Source organism: Scyliorhinus canicula, chromosome 3 (assembly GCF_902713615.1).
Source record: "Scyliorhinus canicula chromosome 3, sScyCan1.1, whole genome shotgun sequence".
Lineage (NCBI taxonomy): Eukaryota > Metazoa > Chordata > Chondrichthyes > Carcharhiniformes > Scyliorhinidae > Scyliorhinus > Scyliorhinus canicula.
Genome location: NC_052148.1, coordinates 92,161,635 through 92,189,063, shown reverse-complemented (window position 1 = coordinate 92,189,063; position 27,429 = coordinate 92,161,635). Strand labels below are relative to the sequence as shown.

Here is a 27,429-nt window from a genome sequence, read left to right as displayed (position 1 = left end):
AAATGGTACGTCTCAACAATGCTGCACTCCTCAATTGTGCAGTTTCAACCTGACAAGGACCTTGAACTTGCAGCCATTTAATCCAGAGATGGGTGAACTGTTAACTCAGCAAAACTGATGCACACGCAATGACTTATCATGAAATATAAAGGTCCAAAAATATTCCCCTTGCCATTCCTATTCAAGACAAGTCTTTAGGATTGAACTACGCAGGTTCCATTTGTTTCATCCACTTTCCACATTCCTTTATATTGTCTTAACCTTTTTGCTCTCAGCCCACTTCGCCTTTTAATAAGTTGGTTTGTGTTCAGCTTATACTTAACTTGGAAGATCAATCTTATACTTCCAATAACTGTCTTGTTGCTTTTGAGTTCTATAAATATAGAGGCCTCCTTCTGAACTGTAGGGATTCTATGATTCTAGGTGGTTTCTCAATTTAGTCACTGTCTTAAAAATTCTGGTTGAAGCCATGATTATAAGTTTCATTTCTGTGTGGCTATCGCACAAGAGAGCTTGTGCCAATTTTGAAAATCTCTGTCACTCTGCATTTGAACAATTCTGTTGACGGTCTACAGGGAGGTAGTGGTATTGTCACTGGACTAGTAATCCAGAGCTCCAGGGTAATGGTCTGGGGTCCCGGGTTCGAAGGTGGTGAAATATGAATTCAATAAAAATGAGATTAAAAGTCTAATAATGACCATGAAACCATTGCCGATTGTCGTAAAAGTCCATCTGGTTCACTAATGTCCTTCAGGGAAGGAAATCTCCTGACCTCACCTGGTCTGGTCTACATGTGACTCCAGAACCACATTTGCTCACTCTTACTCCTTCCAAACTTGCTGCTGCCATGCACTATGGGCCTTTACCCATTACTCGGGTTTCTAAATGTAAACAAAAACACAGTACAATATAATGATTAAAAATAACAATTAGCAGAGGTCTATTTTCTCAATATGAAGGCTTACTGGTGAGAGGACTACTTGATCGTAAATGTTTTTAATCTATAAACTTCTAAATTGTTAGACCCTTGAGGTAGAACCTCATCATTTTTTTTAAAGAAACATAGTGGATGACACTTTTTCAACTGAGGAGTTTTTTAGTTCATCAAGGAATAAATTAGTGCTTCTGCTGTGTGATTACTTTGTAATTAGACGTTTTAAATCATTTTACAAAAAACCTCCTTTTCCGAGACACTTTTACTTATGCCTTTGAACATTGTGTCTGCTGGACCATTTTATAAGTGGCTGCTGTGTTTTAAAGGCATTTTCAGACATAATTGGTTGTCTCGGATGTTTTAATTTTGGGATTTCTTTATCTTTACCTTTGATATATTGCATATTCAGTTATACTTCGAGCCTACCATTTGCTTAACACTGCTTTTTGCTGAAATGTCATAATTTAGTCAGATATTTTATCAAATTAGCTAAAGCATACTTTCTGCGATTGTTTTAATGGATTTTGAGTTTGCATTGGCAAATAGATTAATGTGCCGCATTTAAAAACTATATTTTTCATTCTGTTTGCAAATTCTACATTAACAAAATTAATTTTTCATGAGCTGTTTGCGTGAAAGCGGTTAACTGCAGCTGGGTGAGGTAATGTCTTACTATAGACATAACCAAAGGCCATAAAACACCAGCTCTGCCTAGATATTGAGTAATCAATATATCAGCAGTGGTTTATTAGTGCTGGATGTGTCTTGCTATTACTGTGATAGCGCAGGATGTCTGTAGAATTGTAAATATGAATTGACTTGGATTTCAACATAAATTCTGCATTATTCCTTAATCATGCTTACAATAGGAGGATGATAATTTTTTCGAAACAAAGACATTTTGATGGAAAATTATCATAAGCTAAAGCCATGCCAAACTACTGTATAGCAAGCCTTTTTTGTAATCATGAATGCTCTGGTGCTATACCATATTGATGTGTATTTGAGTTGATTGTAAATTCAATCCACAGTATTGTAACAAAAATGTAATTGGAGAGCAAAATGACAAACTGTTAATCAAAAACCAAATGTTAAAGAAGTCTTAAATTACTCCATAAAGTAGATGATTTATATGGATATAAATTCCATGTATTCGTTGCCACTTAATAAGATTTTAAATAATAATAATAATAAAAACTGCTGGTTAAAAGTTTAGGTAGTTCACGCCAGAAGGGCCTGCCCTTTAGCATTGAGCAATACTCAGCTTAATGGCTGCAGTCATCTTGATTTGATATGGTTCAATTGTTGCAGACATCAAAGTCTGGCTCTAAAGTTCTTGATATAAATTTTCTAACTTTCACTCCCCTTACAGTTCGATTTGATTAAATAAGAGGAAAATCTGATTTCTAATGGATTTATTGAATAATGGTCTTATAGTCTGGTCTGTTATGTGTACTAACCTAATGCTTGCCCTGAGGAAGAATTCAGTATTTACAATAGTTCTTTTGGTCAAATGCATTTTTTAACAGACAGACACATTAAAATGGACTATTCCTTGCGGCAAAAAACAACAGACAAATGTCTGGTCTATCTTCTTTACGTAAGCTTACAGTTCCTATTTCCTTTCCTTTTGTTCTTTCTGTGCAAATTCAAAATAGTGAATTCAGCCTTGATGTTTAAAAGAACAACCAATAGCTCCTTGAGCACAGGTACACTTAACTTATTTGAAACAAGGGTGTATACTGGAATCAAGTATTTTTTGTTGTCCTAATTTAGATGAAGTAATAGTTTCAATTATCATTATTATGATGTAACTATAGTTAAAGGAATATTCCACAATAAAAAACTGCAGTGGCTTGTTCTTAAGTAATTTTCTTTCAAGAAATACATTTGGACAGCTCATCTCAAGATAACTAACTTCACGTTCGGGCGACCATCTTTGCTGGGTTTTTGAGGCTGAGATGGAGAAACATGATATGTTTTTGTCTCCTGTTTGCTCCCTGTCCTCTCCACTGTTGATGGAAAACATTGAACAGCTGGAAAAAGAAGATAGTGCTTGAAACTGAGGGCAGGAAAGAGTATGTAGCATTTCCAGAACAAGCCTTGGAAATGTGGCAAGATGGTGGCTCGAATTGGGAGGCCTGCCAACCCAAAGTATTGCTGTAGGCCTTGGGAGTAGTTTGCCAAGTTATGCTGTCAATTGCACTCAGTGTGGAGGAATAGGAAAGAAATGCAGAAAGTTTAACCACATAAAATAAATAAAAATTAGATAAATACTCAAGGATAAGACATTTGTAGACCTTTATCCTGGAGCTTCCTTTTAATTGCATGAGACTTTTTTTAAAATGTCATACTTCAATGCTGTTCCATATACTCTATAGTCTATATACTCTATAATCAACTAGTTTTACAAACTACAAGCAAGGTAGGCACATGACATAAAACTCCATACGCAGCATGTTTACCTTTATTATAGCAAACTAAATCTATACTGTCAGTTGTCACTCTCCTGCTTTCACCGAAACTGTTCAGATTGGACTGAATTGTTCCAATGGCAAACCCATTGGACATAACAAAATAAATAAAATCATAGAAACATTTATGGCAACGGAGAAGGCCATTCAGCTCATTTGTGTATCTCCATTCAGAAAGAGCTAGCCACTCGAATCTCACTTCCCAGCTCGAAGTTTCAATTCAATTCAAATGTTATTGTCTATTTGAAAATTCATTGTTATTCATTTAAAAATATCACGCAAACAAAACTTAACAATAAAGAAAACCTTCATTGTACGCTATGTGCAATATAAAATCCTGTGTCTCCGCCATGCAGCACCATCTTATTTCTAGGTACACCGACACGTAGAAATAATTCTCCTCTTGGCAAGAGGGTTGGGAGAGGGGGGTAGAAAGCAAAAGCTTTCCACGGAGAGTCCTTAGCATTGTTCAAATGTTCATCCAACTACCTTTTCAGCCAGAGAATTCCAGCTGTCCAGTACTCCACTGGGTGAACAATTCTCCTTGACTTTTCTCCAATCCTTCTTGCAATTATTTGAAATCTGTACCCTCTGGTTATTGACTCTCTGCTAAGGGAAATAGGTCCTTCCTATCAACTCTATCTGGGCCCCTCGTAATTTTATTCATCTCAATTAAATCTCCCCTCAACCTCCTCTCTTCCAAAGAAAACAATCCCAGCCTCTCCAATCTTTCCTTGTAGCTACAATTCTCCATTCTTCACGACACCCTTAAGTCTCCTTTATATCCTCTCGCAACTGATCATTCTTTCCTGTAATGCAATGAGCACAACTGTGCACTGTACTCTTTGCTATGGCTTAACTAGTGTTTCGTACAGCTCATAGTCAGAGTTTTAAAGCATGGAAAGAGGCCCTTCAGCCCATTGTGTCTGTGCTGGCTAGCAAACACCTATCTGTTCTAATTCTATTTCCCAGGACTCAGCTTGTAGTTCTAGCATAAGCTCCTTGTCCTTATGTTATGTGTCTCAGCTAATAATGGGAAGCATGTCTTATATGTTGTCTTAAACACTTCAGTCTACCTGCCCTGCTCCCGCCAGGGGATTGTGGCCATCACTCCAAGGTCCTTCCACCATTCTCAGTATTCTGCCATTTATTGTGTCTCTGTTCTTGTTTCCCCCTCCCCAAATGCCTTGCATCATCCTTCTCATTATTGAATTCCATTTGCACTTTTCTGCCCACCTGGCCAATCCCTTGTTATCTTCAAGTCCTTATATTGTCTGTGCTTTTGCTAATGAAAATTCATTTTGAAGAAAAAATTGTGTTAAAAATTGTTTCTCTGTAAATATTAATGATTATAAATGTAACATTTGTTTTATGTGAATATAAAAGGATTGTCTTCGATCCAGCAGAAAATGTAACAAAATGCTGCCACCTTGTAGGAGGTAGGAGTTAGTGTGGAAATACAGTAAGTCCTCATTTAATGTTGTTTTGCTTTAACATTGGTAGGTTAATGGACCTGAAACCTTGTTGAGTGCCACAAAATTCATTTACGTGGTGCTTTCCACGTGACCTGATAAGCATCTTTTTTTATGGAATCATAGAATCATAGAATCCACAGTGCAGAAGGAGGCCAATCGGGTCTGCACCGGCTCTTGGAGAGACCACCCTACCAAAGCCCACACCCCCACAACCCAGCAATCCCACCCAACACTAAGGGCAATTTTGGACACTAACGGCAGTTTAGCATGGCCAATCCATCTAATCTGCACATCTTTGGACTGTGGGAGGAAACCGGAGCACCCGGAGGAAACTCACGCACACATGGGGAGAACGTGCAGACTCCGCACAGATAGTGACCCGAGCCGGGAATCGAACCTGGGACACTGGAGCTATGAAGCAACCACTATGCTACCATGCTGCCCATTTCTAAGTGACCTCTTCTCTCTTCTTCCTTCCCCTCCCCCCCACCTCCGACCTCTGGGTTGTGGCCTCTTCCCATCCCTGACCCATCCACTCGCCGAACGTCTCTCTGACTCACCCTGATCTACCGGTCCCGCCATTGTGAACGTGATTTCCCGTTGACAGCATCCCTCACTGCCAGGAAACGCATGCGCTGACGTGGGACCAGAATTTCCCGCCGGTGTGAACAGCCGGTAAATCCTGCCCAAAATATTTCAACTTAAAGGGTATGATGTTTTAATGTTTGTTTATTTTTGGTAAGGCGGGTCCTATAGAATATAACTACAGTTTTAACATTGATTGCTATGGGAATCAATATTTTCACTTAAAGTTATGCTTTTCAGGAACACAGCAATAACTTTAAGTGAGGGTTCGCTGTGCTCACTGGAAAGAAGCTCGCTGTTAGTTTAACGCATTGATGCGTTTTGTCTCCAGCATTCATAATGATTACAGTTTCAGCCAAATTGTCTCGATCCGCTGCAATTCGCAAATTGCCACAACCGGTCCACAGCAGACGCTATCTCCCTGGCCCTACACTCATCCCTGGAGCATCTCAACGACACAGACTCCTACGTTAGACTCCCATTCATTGACTACAACTCCACCTTCAACACCATAATCCCAGCCAAACTCGTATCCAAACTCCAAAACGTGGATTTAGCTCCTCCCGCTGCAACTGGATTCTCAAATTCCTGACCCATAGACCATAATCAGTAAGGATAAAAAAAAATACCTCCTCCACATTAGTCCTCAATACCGGGGCCCCGCAGGTCTGCATACTTGGCCCCTACTGTACTCCTTATATACATGTGGGGCAAAATTCAGTGGCAACTCCCATCCACAAGTTTGCTGATACGCGACCATAGTGGGTCAGATCTCAAACAATGATGAGTCAGAGTATAGGTGGGAGTTGGGAACCTAGTGGCATGTTGTAACGACAACAATCACTCTCTCAATGTCAACAAAACTGAAGAGCTGGTCATCGACTTCAAGAAACAAAGTTCTGTACACACCCCTGTCTGCATCAATGGTTTGATTATGAGATGGTAGGCAGCATAATCAAAGACCCCTCCCACCCGAGCTATTCTCTCTTACAAACTCTTCTATCGGGCAAAAGATTGAGAACACACACACACAACAGATTCAAAAACAGCTTCTTCCCTGCTGTTCCCAGACTCCAGAATGACACTCTTGTGGACTGAACTGATCTCTCTACGCATCTTCTCTACTGTTGTAACAGTACACTCTGTATGCTTCACCCGATGTCCATGTCTCTGTATTTACATTGTGTGTTTATCGTATGCCCTATATATTTCCTATATGGAACGATCTGCCTAGACTGTACGCAGAACAATACTTTTCACTGTACCTCAGTACACGTGACAATAAATCTAAATTTAGAAAGATAATTACTTAAAGATAATGGACATGAACTGGCTTAGTGAAAAATTACTAGATTTAGATCATCCAGTTAATTTACAGGTAATTTAACAAGTGTTAATTTATCATTTACAGTTATTACGTTTTTGGAAGCCTTGTCAAATATTTACTGTGCGTTGTTGCAGTTGACCACAACATTTTCTCAACTGTTAAACATATAGTGTATATCATTAGATTAAGTGTAGTAGTTATACAAAGTGGTTTGAAATAAATTACTCAAATATAAAAATATTATATAACGTTATAATTTTGAGGTGCCATTCATTTATTGTAGCTACGTCTGTGACAAGCCAGATGTTGTTTAACATGTGAGTATGTTGGGAACTGCATGACAGCTAATCAACAGGAATTGGGTGAGAACTGTGATGCATGGGAACAGATTGGAAGTGAAAGTTGTAATAATGGAAAGCTTGACAAGTTTTGAAGTTTGGGGGCATTTGTTCTCTTATCTATAAAACATGGAATGAAAATAAGCCTGGACCGTTGATGAAAGTTCATTGATCTTTACACTAAAAGTAATTTATCTGGCATTGTACTAAGCTGAAGTTATATGAAACATTTCACACAGCAGCCTCGGGGCATTCCAAAGACATCCGCAGCACACTTGAGAGTATGAAGTGGAGCACGGAAAGTTTTGTGTCACAAGTGGGAATCCCTTGGTTCATTGTAATTTTGGGTTCTCAGAGGTGCCTGGCGAGATATTGCTGCAGCGCTGCAGAACTTTGATCCAACTTCTGAATCAAACACGTAGTGAGGGTGCTGGCATCAATCATTTATGCGAATTCTATCTTGAAAGGCGATTTGATCAATTTTTCTTTGCATGGCATAACTGAATTCTTGCGTCTGAGTCACCTAAGGCCTCAGCATGGTAGGTAGCCTTGTCAGAGTTTCTGAGACTGGAAAATATTAAGTTTGCCATTACAGGATTGGACGAAGGGTTCTTTTCCAGGTGGAAGCCGTTCTTCATTTTCTTTAAGGACGTGTTAATGGCCAGCAGCTGGGAGGGCGGAGGGCGGGGGGGGGGGGGGGGGGGGGGGGGGATAGGGTTTCTCATAGAACCTATAGTGCAGAAGGTGGCCATTCGGCCCATCAAGTCTACGCCCCCCTTCCGCACTCCATCCCCGTAACCTCGCCTAATCTTTGGTCACTAAGGGGCAATTTAGCATGGCCCATACATCTAACCTTTGGACTGTGGAAGGAAACCATATTATTATTTTATTTTAAAAAAACATGGTATTCTATTGGATTGTTTTGTAATTTGAAGATTTTTGGGAATAAAAATATTTATTTAAAAAAACTGAACTCTGCATGGAAAATGATTGGAATTAAATAGCATATCCGAGCCATAAAACTATTAAGCAAGATTGTTTAGAGTTTATGGTTTTCTTCAACCCAGATGGTGGTGTATAACTTGGAAATCGTCACCAGATCAATTTCTATCAAACAAAGTGAGGTCACCACAAGGAGTATAACTGCAACTGGTACAAAGTAAATTTTAAAAAGCTCCCAGATGGTCAGTTGGACAGCCTAGGACTTGTGTTTAAACTTTGTTTGTAGAGTGGGCTGGATGATTATTGCATTGAACGTTTTAACTGGTAACACCTCCCCAATGGCTTATCTAAATTAAGACATCAAGTAGCAAAATCATACGAGAAAGGTTCCATGTTCAATCTCCAGCCGAGATTAATTAGTTAATTGCAGCCAATTTCCGGGGGGGGGGGGGAGCAGCAGGGAGAGGATGATCACCGCTCCTCTGGATCAAGGTAGGGATCATTTCCAATCCTGATTACCATCCTTACTGAAAGTGTATTTTCCTTTTTGTTAGTTGGGGCTGGATAAGTCTCATCAGTAATGTTTCCCAGAATTGAACAGCCTCTGAAAAATGGTGATTTAAGCCAATCTTTGGGGAATTTGCGAACTAGAAAGGAGCCTCGGAGGGAGAAAAATCAAGGCTAGGAAAGATACAAATCTACAGAAATTGCTTGCTGGATGATCAGTCACTTGATCTGATACTTTACTTTGTCAGGTTTCTATGTACACTGGGTAAGCCAAAAATATTTATACTGTAGTTTAATGCTGTCGCGGGACTTGCGATTATTTTGTCTGTAAAAGTTGCAAAGTCAATTTGGAATACTTGGATAAGCAATAAAAAGGTGCAGCATTAACAAAATTAGAACAGCTGAAGCAACAATTAGTAATTGGCAGTTTGGAGTAAAGCAATCCCAATGTCACCTCAACCATCCCATCCTTATTACCATAGAATGATTCAGCCTCAAATGACCAGTCTTCAACACTGGAGGTATGAATAAATAGGAGGTGTTCACAGGAAATTTCAATCACATTTATTGAAATTAATGGTGTCAGGGAATTAGACATAGAAATATTGGACATTAAGAACTTTTAAAATGATCACAAACACCAAAGATGGCTGAAAATGTACAGTCTGCCACTGACCGGAATTGCTGCAGGGTGTTTCTCTAAGGGACAATGGAACCCACCCCTCCCTGTAATTCCAAACAATGTACTTCAAAAAGCATCCAAACATTGATTATCATCTCCGGCAAAGACAAAGGAATATAACGACTATCTCATCTGAAAAACACTGCCCAGACCAATTAGTGTATTCCAGTTTCCTCTTGAAATATAGAACGAAAGGGGTTAAAATAATAATAATCTTCTTTGTCACAAGAAGGCTTACATTAACACTGCAATGAAGTTACTGTGAAAAGCCCCTAGTCGCCATATTCCGGCACCTCTTCGGGTACAGGGGGAGAATTCAGAATGTCCAATTCACCTAACAAACAATGTCTTTCGGGTCTTGTGGGAGAAAACCGGAGCACCCGGAGGAAGCCCACACAGACAGTGGCCCAAGCCAGGAATCTAACCTGGGATGCTGGCGCTGTGAAGCAGCAGTGCTAACCACTGTGCGACCTTGACGCCCGCTTGCTTGCCTGCCTGATGCCGTTGTAACTGTGTGGGCTGCGAGGAACTGCGATTAGACGTTTTCCACACTGGAACTGTGATACAGCTTTTGTAGGAATGTCTAACAACACTCTGTGGAAGTTAATGAGCCAGCAAAAGGATTGTAGGTGAAAAAGAACTAAAATCTCTTTGCCACACCGCAGAACACCTAAATCGAGAACTATTCATCTGCAGAAGCCAACTCTACTGCAATCAAATCGTTACTACTACAATGTGTCATCATCCATCCACTCCTTGCAGATCAACGACTGTTCCATATAGCTTTTTATTTATATTTACTTTTTCCTCAATTCTTTTTTCTAATCCATACAAATGTAGATTGTGTTTTACCATTTCTCCTTACCTTTTTAGTAGTTAATAAAGAAAGCCTGGTTAAATTGTTTCCTTTATAAACTTAACTATTGGATCTGGAAAAGGTACCCAAGAGAAAGGGAACCTTGTTGCATTAAACCTTGTTGCTACCAGCAGAGGGTGGACTGAATAAAGACACTGAGTCTGTCATCCCTCCTCAGTTGGGTTCGTAACAATTTGGGGTTAGCCGGACAGCCAGACGGTGACAAACGTGGGGTGTCACCTGGATCAAAAGCTGCTGGGGAACATCACCTGGAGCTAGTCATAACAATTTGGGATGCTCAGTCAGGAAATTGACCTAAATTGGGAACTTATCATCCCAATAGTGTTGCCACAGAAGGTTAACAGATGGGGACTCGTGGTCCAGAATTTGTTCCCATGGGTGAAACAAATTAGAGTGGTGAAAGTAAATTGTTCCTTGAAACCAACTTTACAAAACTGCAAAAATGCTCTCGAGTCTGTACTGTTAAACTGAAGGTTAAAAATGTCCACTTTTTTTTTTTTGCAACTGCTTTTCTAGAGGAAGGAGCCAGTACTTCAGGGATTTAAAAGTCCTGTTCCTTGAAGAGTTGAAGCACTCTCTAGGCACTTTGGAGTAAAGAATCCTTTGAATGTGACATTTATAGTATTACACTTTGCAGCCGGAAGGTTACGTTGCGAACGTAGGGCAAGGTTATGAAAATAAATTGAATTGCAGAGAACACAACTCCTAGAACTAGAAAGAGAGGAACTTTAGCAAAGAAAGAGAAGGGATAGAGAGGAAGCTCGCTAAAGAAGAATGTGTGAACTGGACAGAAAAATCGAGGCATTAAAAGCATACTTTAGAATAATACTCCTGAGCAGTCAGGAAAGAATACTTGAGTCAAACGAAGCTAAAAGAGCTGGAGGAAACCAGCCAGGTTCTATAGGAATACAGGGAACCCAGAATGGGTCAGATGTCTGAAGGAGGGCCGTAGGCCAGCAAGGGTTGGAATAGCTAGGCCAGGACTACTGGCAATCAAAGAGACAGGGAAAGCACAGCCAAAGTCTGCAGCAAGGCAGAGAGCTGGGCAGTGTTTGGAGGCCCCAAAGAAGACAACAGAATCAGTGAGGATGGGAATTAAGGAACAGCTCCTGGAATTTAAAAAGGCCAAGTGTGCAGTTGCCAAAGGTTCATGCGCGACCGGTGGAATTTGAGCCAGGCAAAGAGGATGACCTGGAAGTTGAGTTAGTAAATATATTCTTTGCAGAGTTAAACTGGGACCAGGCAAACTCTGAGACAAGTAAGGGGACCGTGAGAGTGGTGCCACACCCAGCTGCAGAGTTAGGGTTACTGGAAATTCAAAGGACCAAAGATATGCCAACAGTCGTAAAAAAAAAAGATCCGTGAAGCATCTGTAAAGATTAAACAGGGGAATAAGAGTGGGCGGCACAGTAGCACAGTGGTTAGCACTGTTGCTTCACAGTGCCAGGGTCCCAGGTTCAATTCCCGGCTTGGGTCACTGTCTGTGCGGAGTCTGCACCTTCTCCCTGTGTCTGCGTGGGTTTCCTCCCACAAGTCCTAAAAGACGTGTTTCTTAGGTGAATTGGACATTCTGAATTCTCCCTCAGTGTACCCGAACAGGCGCCGGAGTGGGGCAACTAGGGGCTTACCACAGTAACTTAATTGCAGTGTTAATGTAAGCCTACTTGTGACAATAATAAAGATTATTATTTTTTAAAATGAAGATTACCTACTTGACAGTTAATTTCATGGCAGACCTAAATGGGGGTGAGGGGGTTCCTGAATTGAGAAGCAGATAGTGAGGAAGGTGCTTCACCAGTTTGAAAAGCTGCAAAGGAGTACAGCAGGAGCCAAACATCCACTTGGAGGCGGTAATGGTCCGGGACACGGGGAACAAGTGAGAGAATACAAGTTCTCAGGATAACAAATTAGAGTGCAAATGGCCCAGTGTTCTGTTTAACTAATGGCTTCATGGTGAATGCAAATTGGGAACAGAAATTCCCAAATAGCCTAGGAAGAGTGAGGTTGGTGCCTCACTTAGCTGAAAAACCACGTGGCAAAGCAGTTGAAACACAGGAAGGTTAGACACCAGGCAGAGTACTCTGTAAAGAAGCCAGCACGTACTCTTGCTGGGTGAGCAGGAGATCTGACTATCTGAAATCTTTTCACTTTTAGAACAGAGATCCCAGAAAGCTTCACAAACAGATATTCTGTTGGTGAGAAAACGACCTTGCTTCAATTTAAGTCCGATGTGACCATCAATTCACAAGACATGTGATTTGAAGTAAACAGTGGTTTTAATAGTCTTACAACAGAGCCTGCCTGCGACGAGATGAACTGTCAGCAGGCTCACAACTGCAGATCTTTATACTTCCGGTTAGTGGGAGGAGACAAGGGTGGAGTAGGGTCACGGCGGTGCGCCCTTGGAGGTGAACAGAGTGTGAGCCCGAAGCGAGGGAGATAGTTTGCCGTGCAGGGAAGATAGGGCGCGAACAGCATCTTACCAGATCTGGGTGTACGAAGCTCTCGGTGCCCCCGGAGTCGAAGAGGCACGGTGTCCTGTACCCATTGATTTTAACGGTCATCATCGAGTTGCGGAGGTGTTTCGGACGCGACTGGTCCAACGTGACCGTGCTGAGTTGCGGGTAGTCGGCGGCTTGATCAGCTGTGCTGGAGTGGCCCCGTGATGACTGTCCGCTGAAGTCGTAGTCTTCGGGGTGAGTTTCAGAGTTTGAAGAGGATGGATCCCAAGATGGTCGCCCCGTGGATCGCACGTGGCGGGCGGCGAGGAAGATGGTGCCCGAGATGGCGGCCCCCATGAGTCGCACGTGGCCGGCCGCGTGGAGGAGGATTGCCAAAATGGCGGCCCCCATGAGTTGCACATGTCGGGTGGGGTCGGAGTACAGGCCACAGCATTTCGGGGCCTGCGGGCCTGTGAGTTTTGGAAACGAGTGCTCTGGGCTGCAGGAGAGTTTGGAGAGGGGGATTTCTTTGCCAGGCAGACTCGGGCATAGTGTCCTTTGCGACCGTAGCTGCTGCAGGTCGCATTGCAGGCCGGGCAGTGCTGCCATGGGTGTTGGGGCTGCCCACAAAAATGGCACATTGGGGCTGCGTAGTGGGTGGGTGGCCGCACGGCGCAGGCCTGGGGCAGTCGCTGGTCGGGGGCCCACGATGGGGTCACTTGGTCCGCGGGGAACGAGGTGAGGCTGCGGAACGAAACCTCCATGGTAGAGCCAATTCTACAGTGTCCGCCCAAGTTCTGGGCCCCTTTTTCGAGCAACCGCTGGCGCACATAGTTTGACTTGAGCCCTGCCACGTACACATCTCGGACAGTGAGATCCATATGCTGGTCGGCTGATACAGCTTGATAATTACAGTCTCGAGCTAAGGCTTTTAAATTGCGCAGGAATTCGTCCTACGACTCCGCGGAGCGCTGGCGGCGGGTCGTAAAAATGTGGCGCGCGTAGACCTCGTTGATGGGCCTCACGTACATTTGATCTAGCATGGCTAGGGCATCCGTATACGAGGTAGTACTGTTAAGTTGAGTAGAGATACGGTGGCTCACCCTTGCGTGCAGTAGACTGAGTTTCTGCTCCTCTAGTTTCTGTAGTGCTTGATTTAGCCTTGAAACATCTGAGCCAGTGTTGAAAGATTTCTTTCGCCTCTGCAGCCTGCGGGTCGAGTTCTAATCGGTCAGGTTTGAGGGCTGATTCCATAGTCGTTTTCTTTAAGTTTCCTAAGACTATTAAATTGATGTGACCATCAATTCACAAGACACGTGGTTGGAAGTGAACAGTGGTTTTAATAGTCTTACAACTGAGCCTGCCTGCGACGAGATGAACTGGCAGCAGGCTCACAACTGCAGATATTTATACTTCCGGTTAGTGGGAGGAGCCATGGGCGGAGCCAAGGTGGAGCCCAGTACAAACTCCTCATCTCCCCGTATGGGCAGAGCCGCGCAACTGCTCGTATACTGAGCTTACAATGACACAACACATATAATATAACACAGTGTGAATTACTAGGATTATGATTCACCACAAAGTCAAAAGAAGGCAGCACGGTGGCATAGTAGTTAGCACTGTTGCCTTACAGCACCAGGGACCCAGGTTTGATTCTAAACTCAGGTGACTGTGTGGAGTTTGCATGTTCTCCCCGTATCTGCGTGGGTTTCTGGTGCTCCGGTTTCTTCCCACAGTCCAAAGATGTACAGGTTAGGTTGATTGGCCATTTTAAATTGCCCCTTAGGATGGGGTTGCAGGAATCGATTGGGGGATTGGGCCTAGGTAGGGTGGTCTTTTGATGGATCAGTGCAGAACTGCTGTGTCGAATTACCTCCTTCTGTACTGTAGGGATTGTATGTCGGTAAACTGCTGGGTGAGCAAGAGGTCTGATTACCCAAACCTCCCATAAGTCCTGAAAGACGTGCTGTTAGGTAATTTAGACATTCTGAATTCTCCCTCTGTGTACCCGAACAGGTGCTGGAATGAAGTCTGAGGACAATCCACTAACCTCCTGGCAATTAGACCTGTAAAAGTGCCTGGGGCTGAACCAGCCAATTTAAGGGTCCCGGAGGCAGGAAAAGTATTACACCTGACTGGAATGGTGCAGCCCAACAGCCAAGTAAAATACCCAAACCTCAGTGAAGATATTTAATCCAGAGTCACAGTGAGGGACAGATAGGACTATCGACTGGAGCTGATGATAAGGAAAAAACACGAGACTTTGAGGCAAAGCTGACACATAATTAAGTGTAGCCAACCATTTTGGGGGTGGGGGGGGGGGGACACGTGAGCAGGTTATCTTGTTTAGGACAGGATAAAAACTGTTTAGGATCAACTGGATATTGACAGTTGCTCAGAGAATGAATGTGTGTGTTTTGTTGCTTTAGAAGTTCTTTCTCCCTTTTTGTGAGGAATTGTCATAATGATGGAGAAAAGAAAACAGGGAATTACACATGGAAATATTGCACTTCAAAAGGACCTGAGTTTCATATTTTAAAATAGACGCAAACACCAAAATGGCTACGAGTATACAGTCAGTCATTGACAGACCGAATACTTCTAAAAGCATCCAAAGGCTGATGACCATCTCTAGTAAAGCACAGCTGCAAATGGGCAAACGGAACAGACATCCAGACAGCTCTACCAAACCACAGAACGCCTGAATTAAAGAATCAATTATTCATCTGCAGAGGCCGATCATCCTGCAATCAATTCTGAATCACCTCAACATATCATCACCCACACCTCATAAATCAAGGTTTTATTTATGATTACTCATTATTGCGCACAATTCTTTCTTCAAATCCAAATGAATGTAGATTTGTGTTTTACTCTATCTTAACTCAAGCCTAGTTAATTAGATCTGAGAAAGGTACTCTAGATTAAACCTTGTTGCTGCCAGCTGAGGGTGGGTTGAGTAAAGAATCGGAGGCAGTCATCCCTCCTCACCCGAGTTTGTAAACATTTGGGGTATCCCAGCCAGGCGGTGACAGATCAAGGGGTCTTGACCGGATCTCCAACTTTTGGAGAACCTCACCTGAGGTTGGTCATAACAACAGGGATAAGTTGAAGGAACATTCTGATGGGTAAGTGAGGACAGTAGACTCTGACAGAAAGCAGTGCAAAGCAATTTAGGGGGAAATAACCTTGGTACTGCCTTTCCTATAGGAAATGGGAAAATGCTCAATTTGGAAAGTACTGAATAAACTAGCAAACTGGCATTTTTGAAACACGCATGTTCTTACTCCAGTAAATGTCCACTGTTTCTGTCAGCTAACTTTATTATAACCTTGGTGTAGTCAAACTGTAATATGTCTCCATTCCTATCACATGAAAGTTACACAGAAAAGCTTTCCAACTATAATGGTGCCTATTAGCAATGCTAACAAAAAAGTCAAACTTCAATGGGAAACCTCCCAACAGGAATGCTCTGAACAAATAAAACTAAGTTGACTATATTTTAAGTGATGATTGGGAGTATATCAAGATTGTACTACACTCTTGGGTTCGGATTACTATGTAAACTCTTTGACGTCATCCAAATCCCTCAAGTATGTTACAGATTTGTAGCCCACTGCCAGCTGTTTATTTTCCATGTACGCTTTCCAGATGGTGAACTGACCTTTCTGATTTTTCAATTAGAAACAAAATATGCAGATAACACAAAACACGTGTTGCACTAAATTTGTTGGAGCAACCACACATTAATTTCTGTTTGTCTGTAAACAAGATGTTTTACTATTTTCATATCTAGGGTACATAAATACTTCCTAATTTCAAATATATATTATATTAATCATTACAGTACCAGGTTTGAGGGACTTCTATTATATGCGGTGAAGCAGAATTGTTTTGCTTAAAGCCGGGAAGGTTAAAAAGAGATGTTATAGAGGTCTCCAAAATTTTGATGGTCTTTGATAGAGTAAATCAGAAGTTTTTTTCTCAGTCTAAGGAGAGGTAACCAGAGGACACAGATTTCAGATGATTGGCAAATGGGCAATGTTCGGATTTTTTTTTAAACATCGCAAATTCCTGTCGTCTGAAATGCTCTGCCTGAAACAATGGTGGAGGCAGATTCTCAAGTAGCATTCAAAAGAGAATTGGGCAAAGACTTGAATGGAAGAGGCTTACAGGGAAAGAACAGTGATGTATGACAAACTGGTTAGCTCTATCAGAGATGATAGAAGCATGATGGGTCAAATGACTGCCTCCTTTGCTGAATAATTCTATGATAATGAATTGGAATTGAACTTAACTGCTGGTGATGCCAACAGACCCCCACCTTGTATGTTCCCTGGTCCATTTTCTGAAACTGACACAAACCCACTTTTAAAAATGGGCTCTTTTCCTGTAAGATGAAGCCAACGATAATCCTCTAATATAAGCAAGGTTCTTTCTGGGCTACATAATCCCTGTTGTTTTCAAGACTTTCTTATTTTAAAAAACACTTTCACTGTAATCTACTAACACTTAAAAGTCTGAAGGTAAAGAATATTTGTTCTCCAGGGTCAATTTGGGAGGTTTCAGGCGACTGGCAGTTGCACCAGTATGTATTGGAAAATAAGGCATCATATTTTTCATTTTTGTGACTTCCAATGTTGTTCACCCAGTGAGGTATGTAAGTAGTATTGGGCATTTTATTAAGGTTTGAAAGCCTGAGAGAGATTACAAGAGGCACCATATATCTGGTTTGATTTTTGTTAAAATGTGAGATATTGTTGCTATGGTGAAAGTACATTGTTGCCACTATATGAAACACTAACTCGAGCCATCCAGTATGAGAAAGGGAAATGATCATCAGCACATTATTGTCACTCTTGAGTAGCTGGCTGAAGAAAAGTCCAGTTAGAATGGTGGGAGGAGATCAAGTTGCCTCCAAGAACCATGTGAGCTGGTGAAATGTATACGAGTTAAATGATTTTTTAAAAAACATCCTGTTGATTGCTTTTAATTGAAACATTGCACCGTAGTTAATGAAACTTTTAAAATAAACATGGACTTTAGCAATTAAAGGGTTAAGTAAGCTACTCATTAAAAGTCTGACTAGACAGTTCTGGTATTTCTAAACATTCTTCTTTGTTTTCAGGTACACATCAGTTTGCTTGAATTAAATTTGCTTAAATTCTATACTAGAATGTTAATGTTATTCTTAATTAAAAATGTACTCTAATCAGCTTAGTGAATGTTTCAATAAGAAAATGCTCAAATTTGATGAGTTTTTACGTCATTTGTAACTGAGCTTAATTTATTGGTCAGTAAGACTGTTAAAGGATAAATGTCTGCATGACTGCTAATCTGGAAAATAACTTTTCTAAGTAATCAGCACAGCACATAATACACAACTGTGAAGGAGAGACCATGATGCATTACCGAATCAGTTCAATAAGATACCTGAAATGTACAAACATTAATTGTATTGCTTGCAGTTTGGGGAGACAGTAGCATAGTGGTAAGATAGTTCAGTTTATAATAGATTGGAGAGTTTGGGACTGTTCTTACCCTTGGAAAGAAGAAGGCTGAGAGGAGATATGATCGAGATGTTATTCATTTGTGGGATGTGGGCGTCACTGGCTAGGTCAACATTTATTGCTCATCACTAGGTGCCTTTCAGATGGTGGTGGGGAGCTGCCATCTTGAACCACTGCAGTCCTGAGTTGCAGGTTCACAAACAGTGCTGTTAGGGAGGGATTTTCAGGATTTTGACCCAGCGACAGTGAAGGAACCGCGATATATTTCCAAGTCAAGATGATGAGTGTCTTGGAGAGGAACCGCCAGATGGTGGTGTTCCCAGGCAGTTGTTGCTCTTGTCCTTCAAATGGCAGTGGCCAAGGGTTTGGAAGGTGCTGCCTAAGGAAGTTTGGTGAGTTCCTTCAGCGTCTGTTGTAAGTGGTACACACGTCTGCCACTGTTCATCATGTCCTGCAGTGATGATTCCAATAACAACCAAAACCATTTTCTTTGGGTAAGGTATGTCTCCAACCAGCAGAAACCTCTTTCCCCTGATTCCCATTGGCTCCAGTTTCGTGAGGGCTCATTGATGATAAACTCTGTCAAATGCTGCCTTGATATCAAGGCCAGTCACTCTCCCCTCACCTCTGGATTCAGCTCTTTTGTCCATCTTTGAACCATGGCTGTACTGTGATCAGGAGCTGAGTGACCCTGGTTGCACCTAAACTGAGCTTCCGTGAGCAGGTTATTGCTGAAATCATGTGGGGGCTGGGCAGAGTACACAAGGAGAAATGTTATCCTTCGTAAAGGGATCAAGAACGAGCGGGCATAGATTTAAGGTGATTTGCAAAAGAAGCAAATATGTTGTGAGAAAAAACTTTACACAATGAGTGATCCGAATCTGGAAATCACTGGTCTGAAAGTGTGGTGGAGGGAAGTTCAATTGAGGCATTCGGGGGGGCATTAGATGATTACTTGAATAGATGGTAGCCATGATGTGGAGATGGCGGCGTTGGACTGGAGTGGGCACAGTAAGAATCACCTGACGGAGTTGCGCTCCAAAAGCTAATGGTTCAAAACAAACCTATTGGACTTCAACCTGGTGTTGTAAGACATCTTACATGAATAGAAACTATACAGAGATATGGGGGAAAACCATAACGCTTGTTTGTAGAGCCAGTGCAGACATGTTGGGCCAACTGGCCTCCTTTGCACCATTATGATTGTGATATTGCTGGACCAGTAATCTAGAAGCCAGACTAATGTTCTGAGGTTATGGGTTCAAATTCCACCATGGCAACTGGACGAATTTGAATTCAGTTAATATATCTGGAATATAAAACTAGTCTCCGTTATGGTGACGTTGAAATTTTCTTTGATTGTCGTAAAAACCCATCGTTGGTCACTGATATCCTTTGGGGAAGGTAAGCGGCCGTCCTTACCTGGCCTGACCTACATGTGACTCCAGCCCCACAGCATTGTGGCTGACTCTTAAATGCCCCTGGAAATGGCCTGATAAGCCAGGAAAGTCTCGGGCAGTTTGGGATGGGTAACAAATGCTGGCCTTGCCAGGGATGCCCACATCCCGTGAAAGAATATAGAAAAACAAAATGACCAGTTAATATTTTAAAAATTTAGAATTTGATTTGTCCTGAATATTTGTCCAGTATAACACTTTTACGCTGTAAATAATACAGATGCAAAAACGTGATAAATTGGCAAAAACTGGTCCTGAAATCTACAGTGACCCCATGCCTGTGTTTGGATATCACATCTGATCTCAATCATTCTCTCTTGTCAGTGTAAAATTATCCAATCACACTTTGACTTGTAGACCGTCAAAGCATGTTTCCTAAAATGTGATTTTCTTTTCAGATTAAGAAATACTTTGAACTGGAGCCACTTGCACGGGGTCAGCGGTGGATCCTTCAGCCTTGCTCTGTAGAGAACATGGATGCTGTAAGAGAAGGCTTCAATCAGTTCATCAGCTTGCTTGAAGAGATTGATCAAGAGCACATTCCAGGAAGAATATGATATCTGCACTGACTGCCATTTAGAACACTGAAATTGAAACCTTTTCCAAATCTTTAGACCCCATAGCTAAACTTCATGGTATTAGAATAACTTTATTGAATGTTCATTTTAAATAATTGTTTTGTGTGATCCAAATCCTACATATCATGAGAAACAAATAATTTTGAAACAGGACGAACATATCTCAAATCAGCCGAAAGATGAAATCAGTTTAAATTGAAATCTGAGCAAAATAGGGAACTTAGTTTTGTTCAATTTTCTACTTCTCGTTTTGCCATTTTACTGTAGTTGCATGATATTTCAGTATGTAATCAGTTTTACTACCATAGCAGTGAAAGTTTTAAAAATCATGATCAATGATAACTTCTGGTCTATTGGTGAAGTAATCTGTATACTTGTCAAAATTAGTCTACAATGATGGGTGGATGTTGGGTCTTGCACTTTGCTTCAGATTATTTCTGTATATTGTTAGTCAGGTGCACAACATAAAGAAGCTGACCAGTGAGCATAATGAGAGAACATTTGTAAATCATTTGGATAGAAAGGAATGTTTTGGTATTGTAAACCCCAGACATAACATGTACATGATGTGCTACTTGGTATTAATACTATTATTACTACTATTAAATATTTGAAATAGTGCCAGACAGATTAAGAAGCTCTTTTAGAATAAACTAAAACAAGTGATTTGTAGAATTTTGTTTTTATCCAACACTGTTCTTGAAAGAGCATAGACTTTTATAGCATGTCTATTGTACCTGTTCATTGACAAATTAGACTGCTTTTGCTTGTATTTAATTCAGGACTTTGAACAAAAGGTTTGGCCTTGAATCTTTACTCAAGATCGAAAATTAATCAACATATCCTATAATGAAGTCTTGTCTTTTTTTCTCTTTATATGGTGCAATCTAATGAACGCAACTTAGGTTAAAGAAAATCAACAGTACTAATTTTGTCTTAAATTTAACATTTTAATTGAAATGTATTATATTCCAAGAATTTAAAGAGTTCTAAAACATTAAGTATTGAAGACACTGTGGTAGATGCTGCTCGAGCCATCTGTCAAATTACTTTTTGTGTGTGTGTGCATGTTTTGTGTATGTATGCATCAGCCTTGCACTCCTTCTCAAACCTGGGACTGTCTGCAACTCTTCAGTAAACAGAATGAAAACACTATCAATCAATACTCACCAGCAGCTGTTCCTGACAAGCCTCTGTCTGACGCCTAATGCCTTTCAACTGTCGACATGGTCCCCTCCCCGTCTACTATCACCATCCCTCTCTCCAACCATTCACATTGTCTCTTTGCTTGAAGTTTAAGAATTTCAGATGGTGTTCTGAGATTCTTCTGTTGGAATTTGTATTTTCATATCCCTTTTCAGTGTTTATTTGTCACATGTCTTGCTGTGCATACTGTAAAGCTGTTCCATTTATCTGTGATATGTATGCTTCTATTTTACAGTAAGCTTGCTGTATTTCATTGTATTTATAGAAATTTTGGAATTTTTGTACACCAGTAGGTTGCAGCTGCTTTTTTAAGTGAGTGAAATCATTCATATTTTTAACTTTGTACCTTTGTTACTGATAATATATACTACTTGTTTAACTGGCACATAGCCTGTCTTTGTACTGAAAATACAGACTGTATTTAGCAGGTAAATAACCAGTATAGCCAAATAAATCAGAGATTATTCTCAGATTTTCACTGTTGTTAATAAAAATAAAGGTTACTGCTGAATCGGAGTGGCTGGTCTCCGTTTAATCGCTTCAAGCAACACAGTTACAAACTCCGCTTAAGTTGCCAATTCAGTAGCAAATGTGCAAGGTGAACGGTTATTTCCTTCATCGTAATATTTTTCTTTGTGAGGTAAAGGTCATGGATTAGCATGTATACATACACCGAGAAAGATATGCTTTGGAACTAGTTTATACTTTATTGCACATAGGCTTTTAGGGTTTTGTTTCAACATTTGGTTGCTGAAGACACACATTATGTAAGAGCATAAGCTGGATGCTGGAAATCTGAAATAAAAATAGAAAATGGTGGAAATGCTCAGCAGCTCGGGCAGAATCTGGAGAGAAAGAGTTAGTAGGTCACAAATGAAATTTCATCAGAACAGATGGGCAGCACGGTAGCATGGTGGTTAGCATAAATGCTTCACAGCTCCAGGGTCCCAGGTTCGATTCCCGGCTGGGTCACTGTCTGTGCGGAGTCTGCACGTCCTCCCCGTGTGTGCGTGCGTGGGTTTCCTCCGGGTGCTCCGGTTTCCTCCCACAGTCCAAAGATGTGCGGGTTAGGTGGATTGGCCATGATAAATTCCCCTTAGTGTCCAAAATTGCCCTTAGTGTTGGGTGGGGTTACTGGGTTGTGGGGTTACTGGGTTATGGGGATAGGGTGGAGGTGTTAACCTTGGGTAGGGTGCTCTTTCCAGGAGCTGGTGCAGACTCGATGGGCCGAATGGCCTCCTTCTGCACTGTAAATTCTATGTCTATGTGTGCTCCCTGTACAACAGCCCATAGTGTCCTAATAAAGTAAGGTTAAGGGGGGGTTATTGGGTTACGGGTATAGGGTGGTTACGTGGGTTTGAGTAGGGTGATCATGGCTCGGCACAACATCGAGGGCCGAAGGGCCTGTTCTGTGCTGTACTGTTCTATCTATAACACTTCTCAATTGCTCTTATAATTTTGATTGACTCATTTGCTTGAAACCTATTATTTGCAATATATGAAATTACATTAAGACAAAACAGCATAAAGAAAGAAATGTGAAATTTGTGCTATAAAGTGGTAAGATATGGATGCCTGCATTACATTTTTTTTCACCAACTTCACAGTTGAAGGAAAAGCTCTTTAAAGCCGATCTAACCTCGTGCTCTTTTACACGTACGTCATAACAGCTGCTTTAGTGCATAATGACAGTGGCTTGGGAACTACTTGCATCCCTGTCATTTTGGTCATTGAAGTCCCAATGTGGAACCCCACAGAGCGGGAGAATACAAAATTAACCCCACTGAGTTCCTGTATTCAATTAAATCATCATGGAGAGATACAGGAAGAACTATGAGAATGAGCAGGGAAAATAAGGAAACCACCAAAATACATGTAATATTACGACTGGCTAAGGACTAGGATTGGTGAGAGTGCTTGAATAGATCATGAATACATTCTCTCTCTTTGAATTAACTTGGGCAAATCAACAACGTTTTCTGAAAGTTTTAAGAAAATAAATCTGTGATATATTTTCAACAGTGCCATGGAGATATATTTTTCAGAATGTACTGTAAATTTAATATGTTGTATGTATCGTCCATGTTATGCTTTGTGATTTGGCAGAATATTTAAGGCAGATCAGTCTGCATATGAAAGAGAGGGTAGATTAATGACTCTGGTTTAACTTTTTATCAGAACACCAATGACAAAATATTAAGCTGCCCTTTTCTTTCAGATAGTTGTTGATGTGCGTTTCCTATATCTTTATATTTTTCATTCTTAATGGATATATTTTCAAATGGTAAAACATTTTAAAAGTAATGAAAATATGACTTATTTGTAGATTGTAAGCAAATGTTCTAACTTCTTCAGATACCAAGTAAAACACATGCATACTGTATGCCAATCTAATTGAAAATTGAAGCAGTTCTGCAGATCAGTGTATGTATAAGCTGCCAAACAGAACCACAGCTGCCTAATATTTGATCAGTTTTATCTTTGCTGCTGAATAATTTGGTTTTTATTTTTAACTTTATTGTGAGATTTTTAAGTTTTAATAAAACTTGTCTGGAATTGATAAATATAAACAGCATGCAAAATAACTTGTGAATTAGGGTGTTGACATTAGGATCAGAACCATGTAAATTTACCAGACCATTAATACTCTCAGTAACATATTATCACTCTGACACTTTGTTACATACTTTTTAAGGAGCAATTTAGAGTGGCCAATCCGCCTACCCTGTACATCTTTTGGATTGTGGGGGTGAGACCCACACAGACACACGGAGAATGTGCAAACTCCACATGGACAGTGACCCATACCCGGATCAAACCTGGGTCCTCTGCACTGTGAGGCAGCAGTGCTATCCACCACGCCACTGTGCTGCCAGTTGTATACTTTAATATCCTACATAAATCACTTTGTATTGCTCCTTCATTGATGTAGTATCTGATGCCCAAAGCCAGCGTAAAGCAGGTATACGGCATTTGGACCTGTTGGAAACAATAAAATTGAACTCCAAGCTAATTCATGCAGTTTAAAATATTGTTCATTTTCATTTGCTGGAACTTTGTTTCAATTAGAATCTTTGTTTTTATTTGTCATTCAGCATTCGGATTTAAAAATTGAATGTTACTGAGAGATGTTGCTGAAGCTTTTTTTCATGCATTCATTTTTTAAAAAAATATTTTTATTTTTCATGCATTCATCAGGACAAGCACAAGAATACAATTGAGGGGCCTCACGGTAGCATGGTGGTTAGCATCAATGCTTCACAGCTCCAGGGTCCCAGGTTCGATTCCTGGCTGGGTCACTGTCTGTGTGGAGTCTGCACATCCTCCCCGTGTGCGCGTGGGTTTCCTCCGGGTGCTCCGGTTTCCTCCCACAGTCCAAAGATGTGCGGGTTAGGTGGATTGGCCATGCTAAATTGCCCGTAGTGTAAGGTTAATGGGGGGGATTGTTGGGTTACGGGTATACGGGTTACGTGGGTTTAAGTGGGGTGATCATTGTTCGGCACAACATCGAGGGCCGAAGGGCCTGTTCTGTGCTGTACTATTCTATGTTCTAATACCAAATTTCAAACAATCACAACCGTTTATTCCACAGGGAAAAAGGGTGCTGATTAATGTTTTCATTTCCACATTTAGATAGTCCATCCATCTGTGTAGGATGAAAGGAAATGTGTTTGAATGATGTAATTTAAATGTAAAATTCATTTAGGTAACCAATTCCACTGCAAAGTAAACATAGCGGATGGGATTCTCATGCCAAATCGGAATTCTCCGTCACATCAATGAGTACCGGAATGTGCATACCCTAAACACAGTTTGCATATCATTAGCGGGCTTGACCTGGTATTCTCCGATCTCGGTCTCTGCGATTCTCCTCCTCCGATGGGCCGAATTCCCGGTGGTGTGGTTCACTTGTGCTTTTACAAAGTGAAACTGGCGTTAGGATAAGGGAGCGAGAGGGAGGAAGCAGAACACGACTGGGCTGCCGTGCCAGCCACTGGTCGAGCTGGCTGGGACGGGGGTGACGGCAGAACAAGTGGAGTGGCAAGGCAGCCATCTTACTGAACACCCCACTGACCACGCACCTTGGTGCCTGGTTCCGCAGAGTCACACCGGCCATACGGGTGCCCCCAACCCCTCGGGCACACCCACCCCACCCCCTGGTGACCCACCCAGGGCAAAGCCCACAATAGCTCCTATGGGGGCTGTGGTGCGTGCCACTAGTGAAGACCGTGTCAGACGATGGTACGCCTGGGATCAAGGACAGAGTCCCGCACGGTGCCGGCCACCGACAAGGCCAGGGGTACTGGGATGGGGGAGGCGTAACATGTGGGTGCAGAGCCTGAAGTGCCAACCGGGGGCCTATTGGACCTGTTTGGGCACAGGGACACGCGCCATGCTAACATATCACATTTCACCCCCTGCAGACAATGGATATTGTAATTCAACCAGCAATGGTGGCCTTCCTGCTAGTCGTCGCAGGCTGGGGGATGTCCTGTGGCTGTACAGGCTGCAGCTGCTTGAGGACAAGGAGAAAGCTGCAGCAGCAGAGCGTGTCACAGAGGAACAGGTAGCAGCCACCCAGGATGGAGAGCGAGCCGCCCAACAGACCAAGGAGGTGCCAAAGGGGACACCTCATGAGGCCTTGTGTGTGCCGGCAGTGCCCATCATTAGAACACCTGCTGGACCAGGCATGATATCGAAGACTCCGGCTGAGCAGAGCGACAGTGCAACATACCTGCCAGATGATGGCACACCTTGCACCGCTGGGGTATTGGGAGGCACCCGCTCCCAATGGCCATCAAGGTGATGGTCGTTCTGAATTTTACGCCATGGGGTCCTTCCAGGCGCTGAGCGGGGACCTGTCTGAGATCTCTCCGACCTCAGTGCACAGGTGCATCCGTGCCGTCAGCGAGGCCCTATATGTCCAAACGGCTCAATGCATCCATTTCAATGTGGACCAAGCTCACCTGGCTGCCCGGGTAGCAGGATTCTCTGCCATCGATGGGATGCCCCAGGTCCAGGGGGTGATAAACGGGATGCATGTCCCCCTATGAGCACCTGCAGGTGACAGGCCGCTGTACACAAACCGAAAGGGGTTCCACTCGATGAACATGCAGCTGTTTGGGATCGGATTTGTTTATTGTCACGTGCACCGAGGTACAGTGAGTATTTTTCTGCGTGCAGCTCAAACAAATCATTTAGTAAATGAAAAGAAAATACGTAATAGGGCAACACAAGGTACACAATGTAAATACCTAGACACCGGCATCGGGTGATGAATACAGGAGTGTAGTATTAATCAGATCAGCCCATAAGAGTGTGGTAACTGGGGAAGAAGCTGTTTTTGAGTCTGTTTGTGCGTGTTCTCAGACTTTTGTATCCCTTGCCCGATGGAAGAATGAGTAAGCCGGGGGGGGGGGGGGGGGGGGGGGGTCTTTGATTTGCTGCCTGCTTTCCCAAGGCACCGGGAGGTGGGATGGGAGGCAGGTCCGTGTGATGGACTGGATGGTGTACACAACTCTGAAGTTTCTTACTGTCTTGGGCCGAGTAGTTGCCATACCAGGCTGCAATGCAGCCAGATAGGATGCTTTCTATGGTGCATCTGTAAAAGTTGGTAAGTGTCAATGTGGACATTTTCTTCGTTTCCTGAGGAAGTATAGGCCCTGTTGTGCTTTCTTGGTGGTAGCATCGATGTGGGTGGACTAGGATGGATTATTGGTGATTCGCACACCTAGGAATTTGAAGCTGTCAACTATCTCTACCTCGGCCCCGTTGATGCAGGTAGGAGTGTGTACTGTACTTTGCTTCCTGAAGTCAATGACCAGCTCTTTAGTTTTGCTGGCATTGAGGGATAGATTGTTGTCATTACACCACTCCACTAGGTTCTCTAAGTCCCTCCTGTATTCTGACTCGTCGCCGTTCGAGATCCGACCCACAGCGGTCATGTCATCAGCAAACTTGTAGATGGAGTTGGAACCAAATTTTGCCACGCAGTTGTGTGTGTGTGTGTATAGGGATCATAGTAGGGGGCTAAATATGCAGCCTTGCGGGGCCTGGTATTGAGGACTATTGTGGAGGAGGTGTTGTTTATTCTTA

The 27,429-nt window shown here is 42.2% G+C and overlaps 1 protein-coding gene across 3 annotated transcripts in view; it reads left to right on the top strand.

Annotated features, from left to right (window-relative positions):
* The window catches only part of arl15b (ADP-ribosylation factor-like 15b), a 373,635-nt gene extending 351,786 nt beyond the window's left edge, over positions 1 to 21,849 (top strand). For all 3 annotated transcript variants that reach the window (XR_005459967.1, XM_038790891.1, XM_038790892.1), the window contains one exon: positions 19,948 to 21,849. Coding sequence is in view for 2 of the 3 variants with exons in the window: in XM_038790891.1 (XP_038646819.1) it covers positions 19,948 to 20,106 (159 nt within the window). In the remaining variant the exon portion in view is untranslated. The remainder of the gene's footprint in view (positions 1 to 19,947) is intronic.
* Positions 21,850 to 27,429: the final 5,580 nt, after the last annotated feature.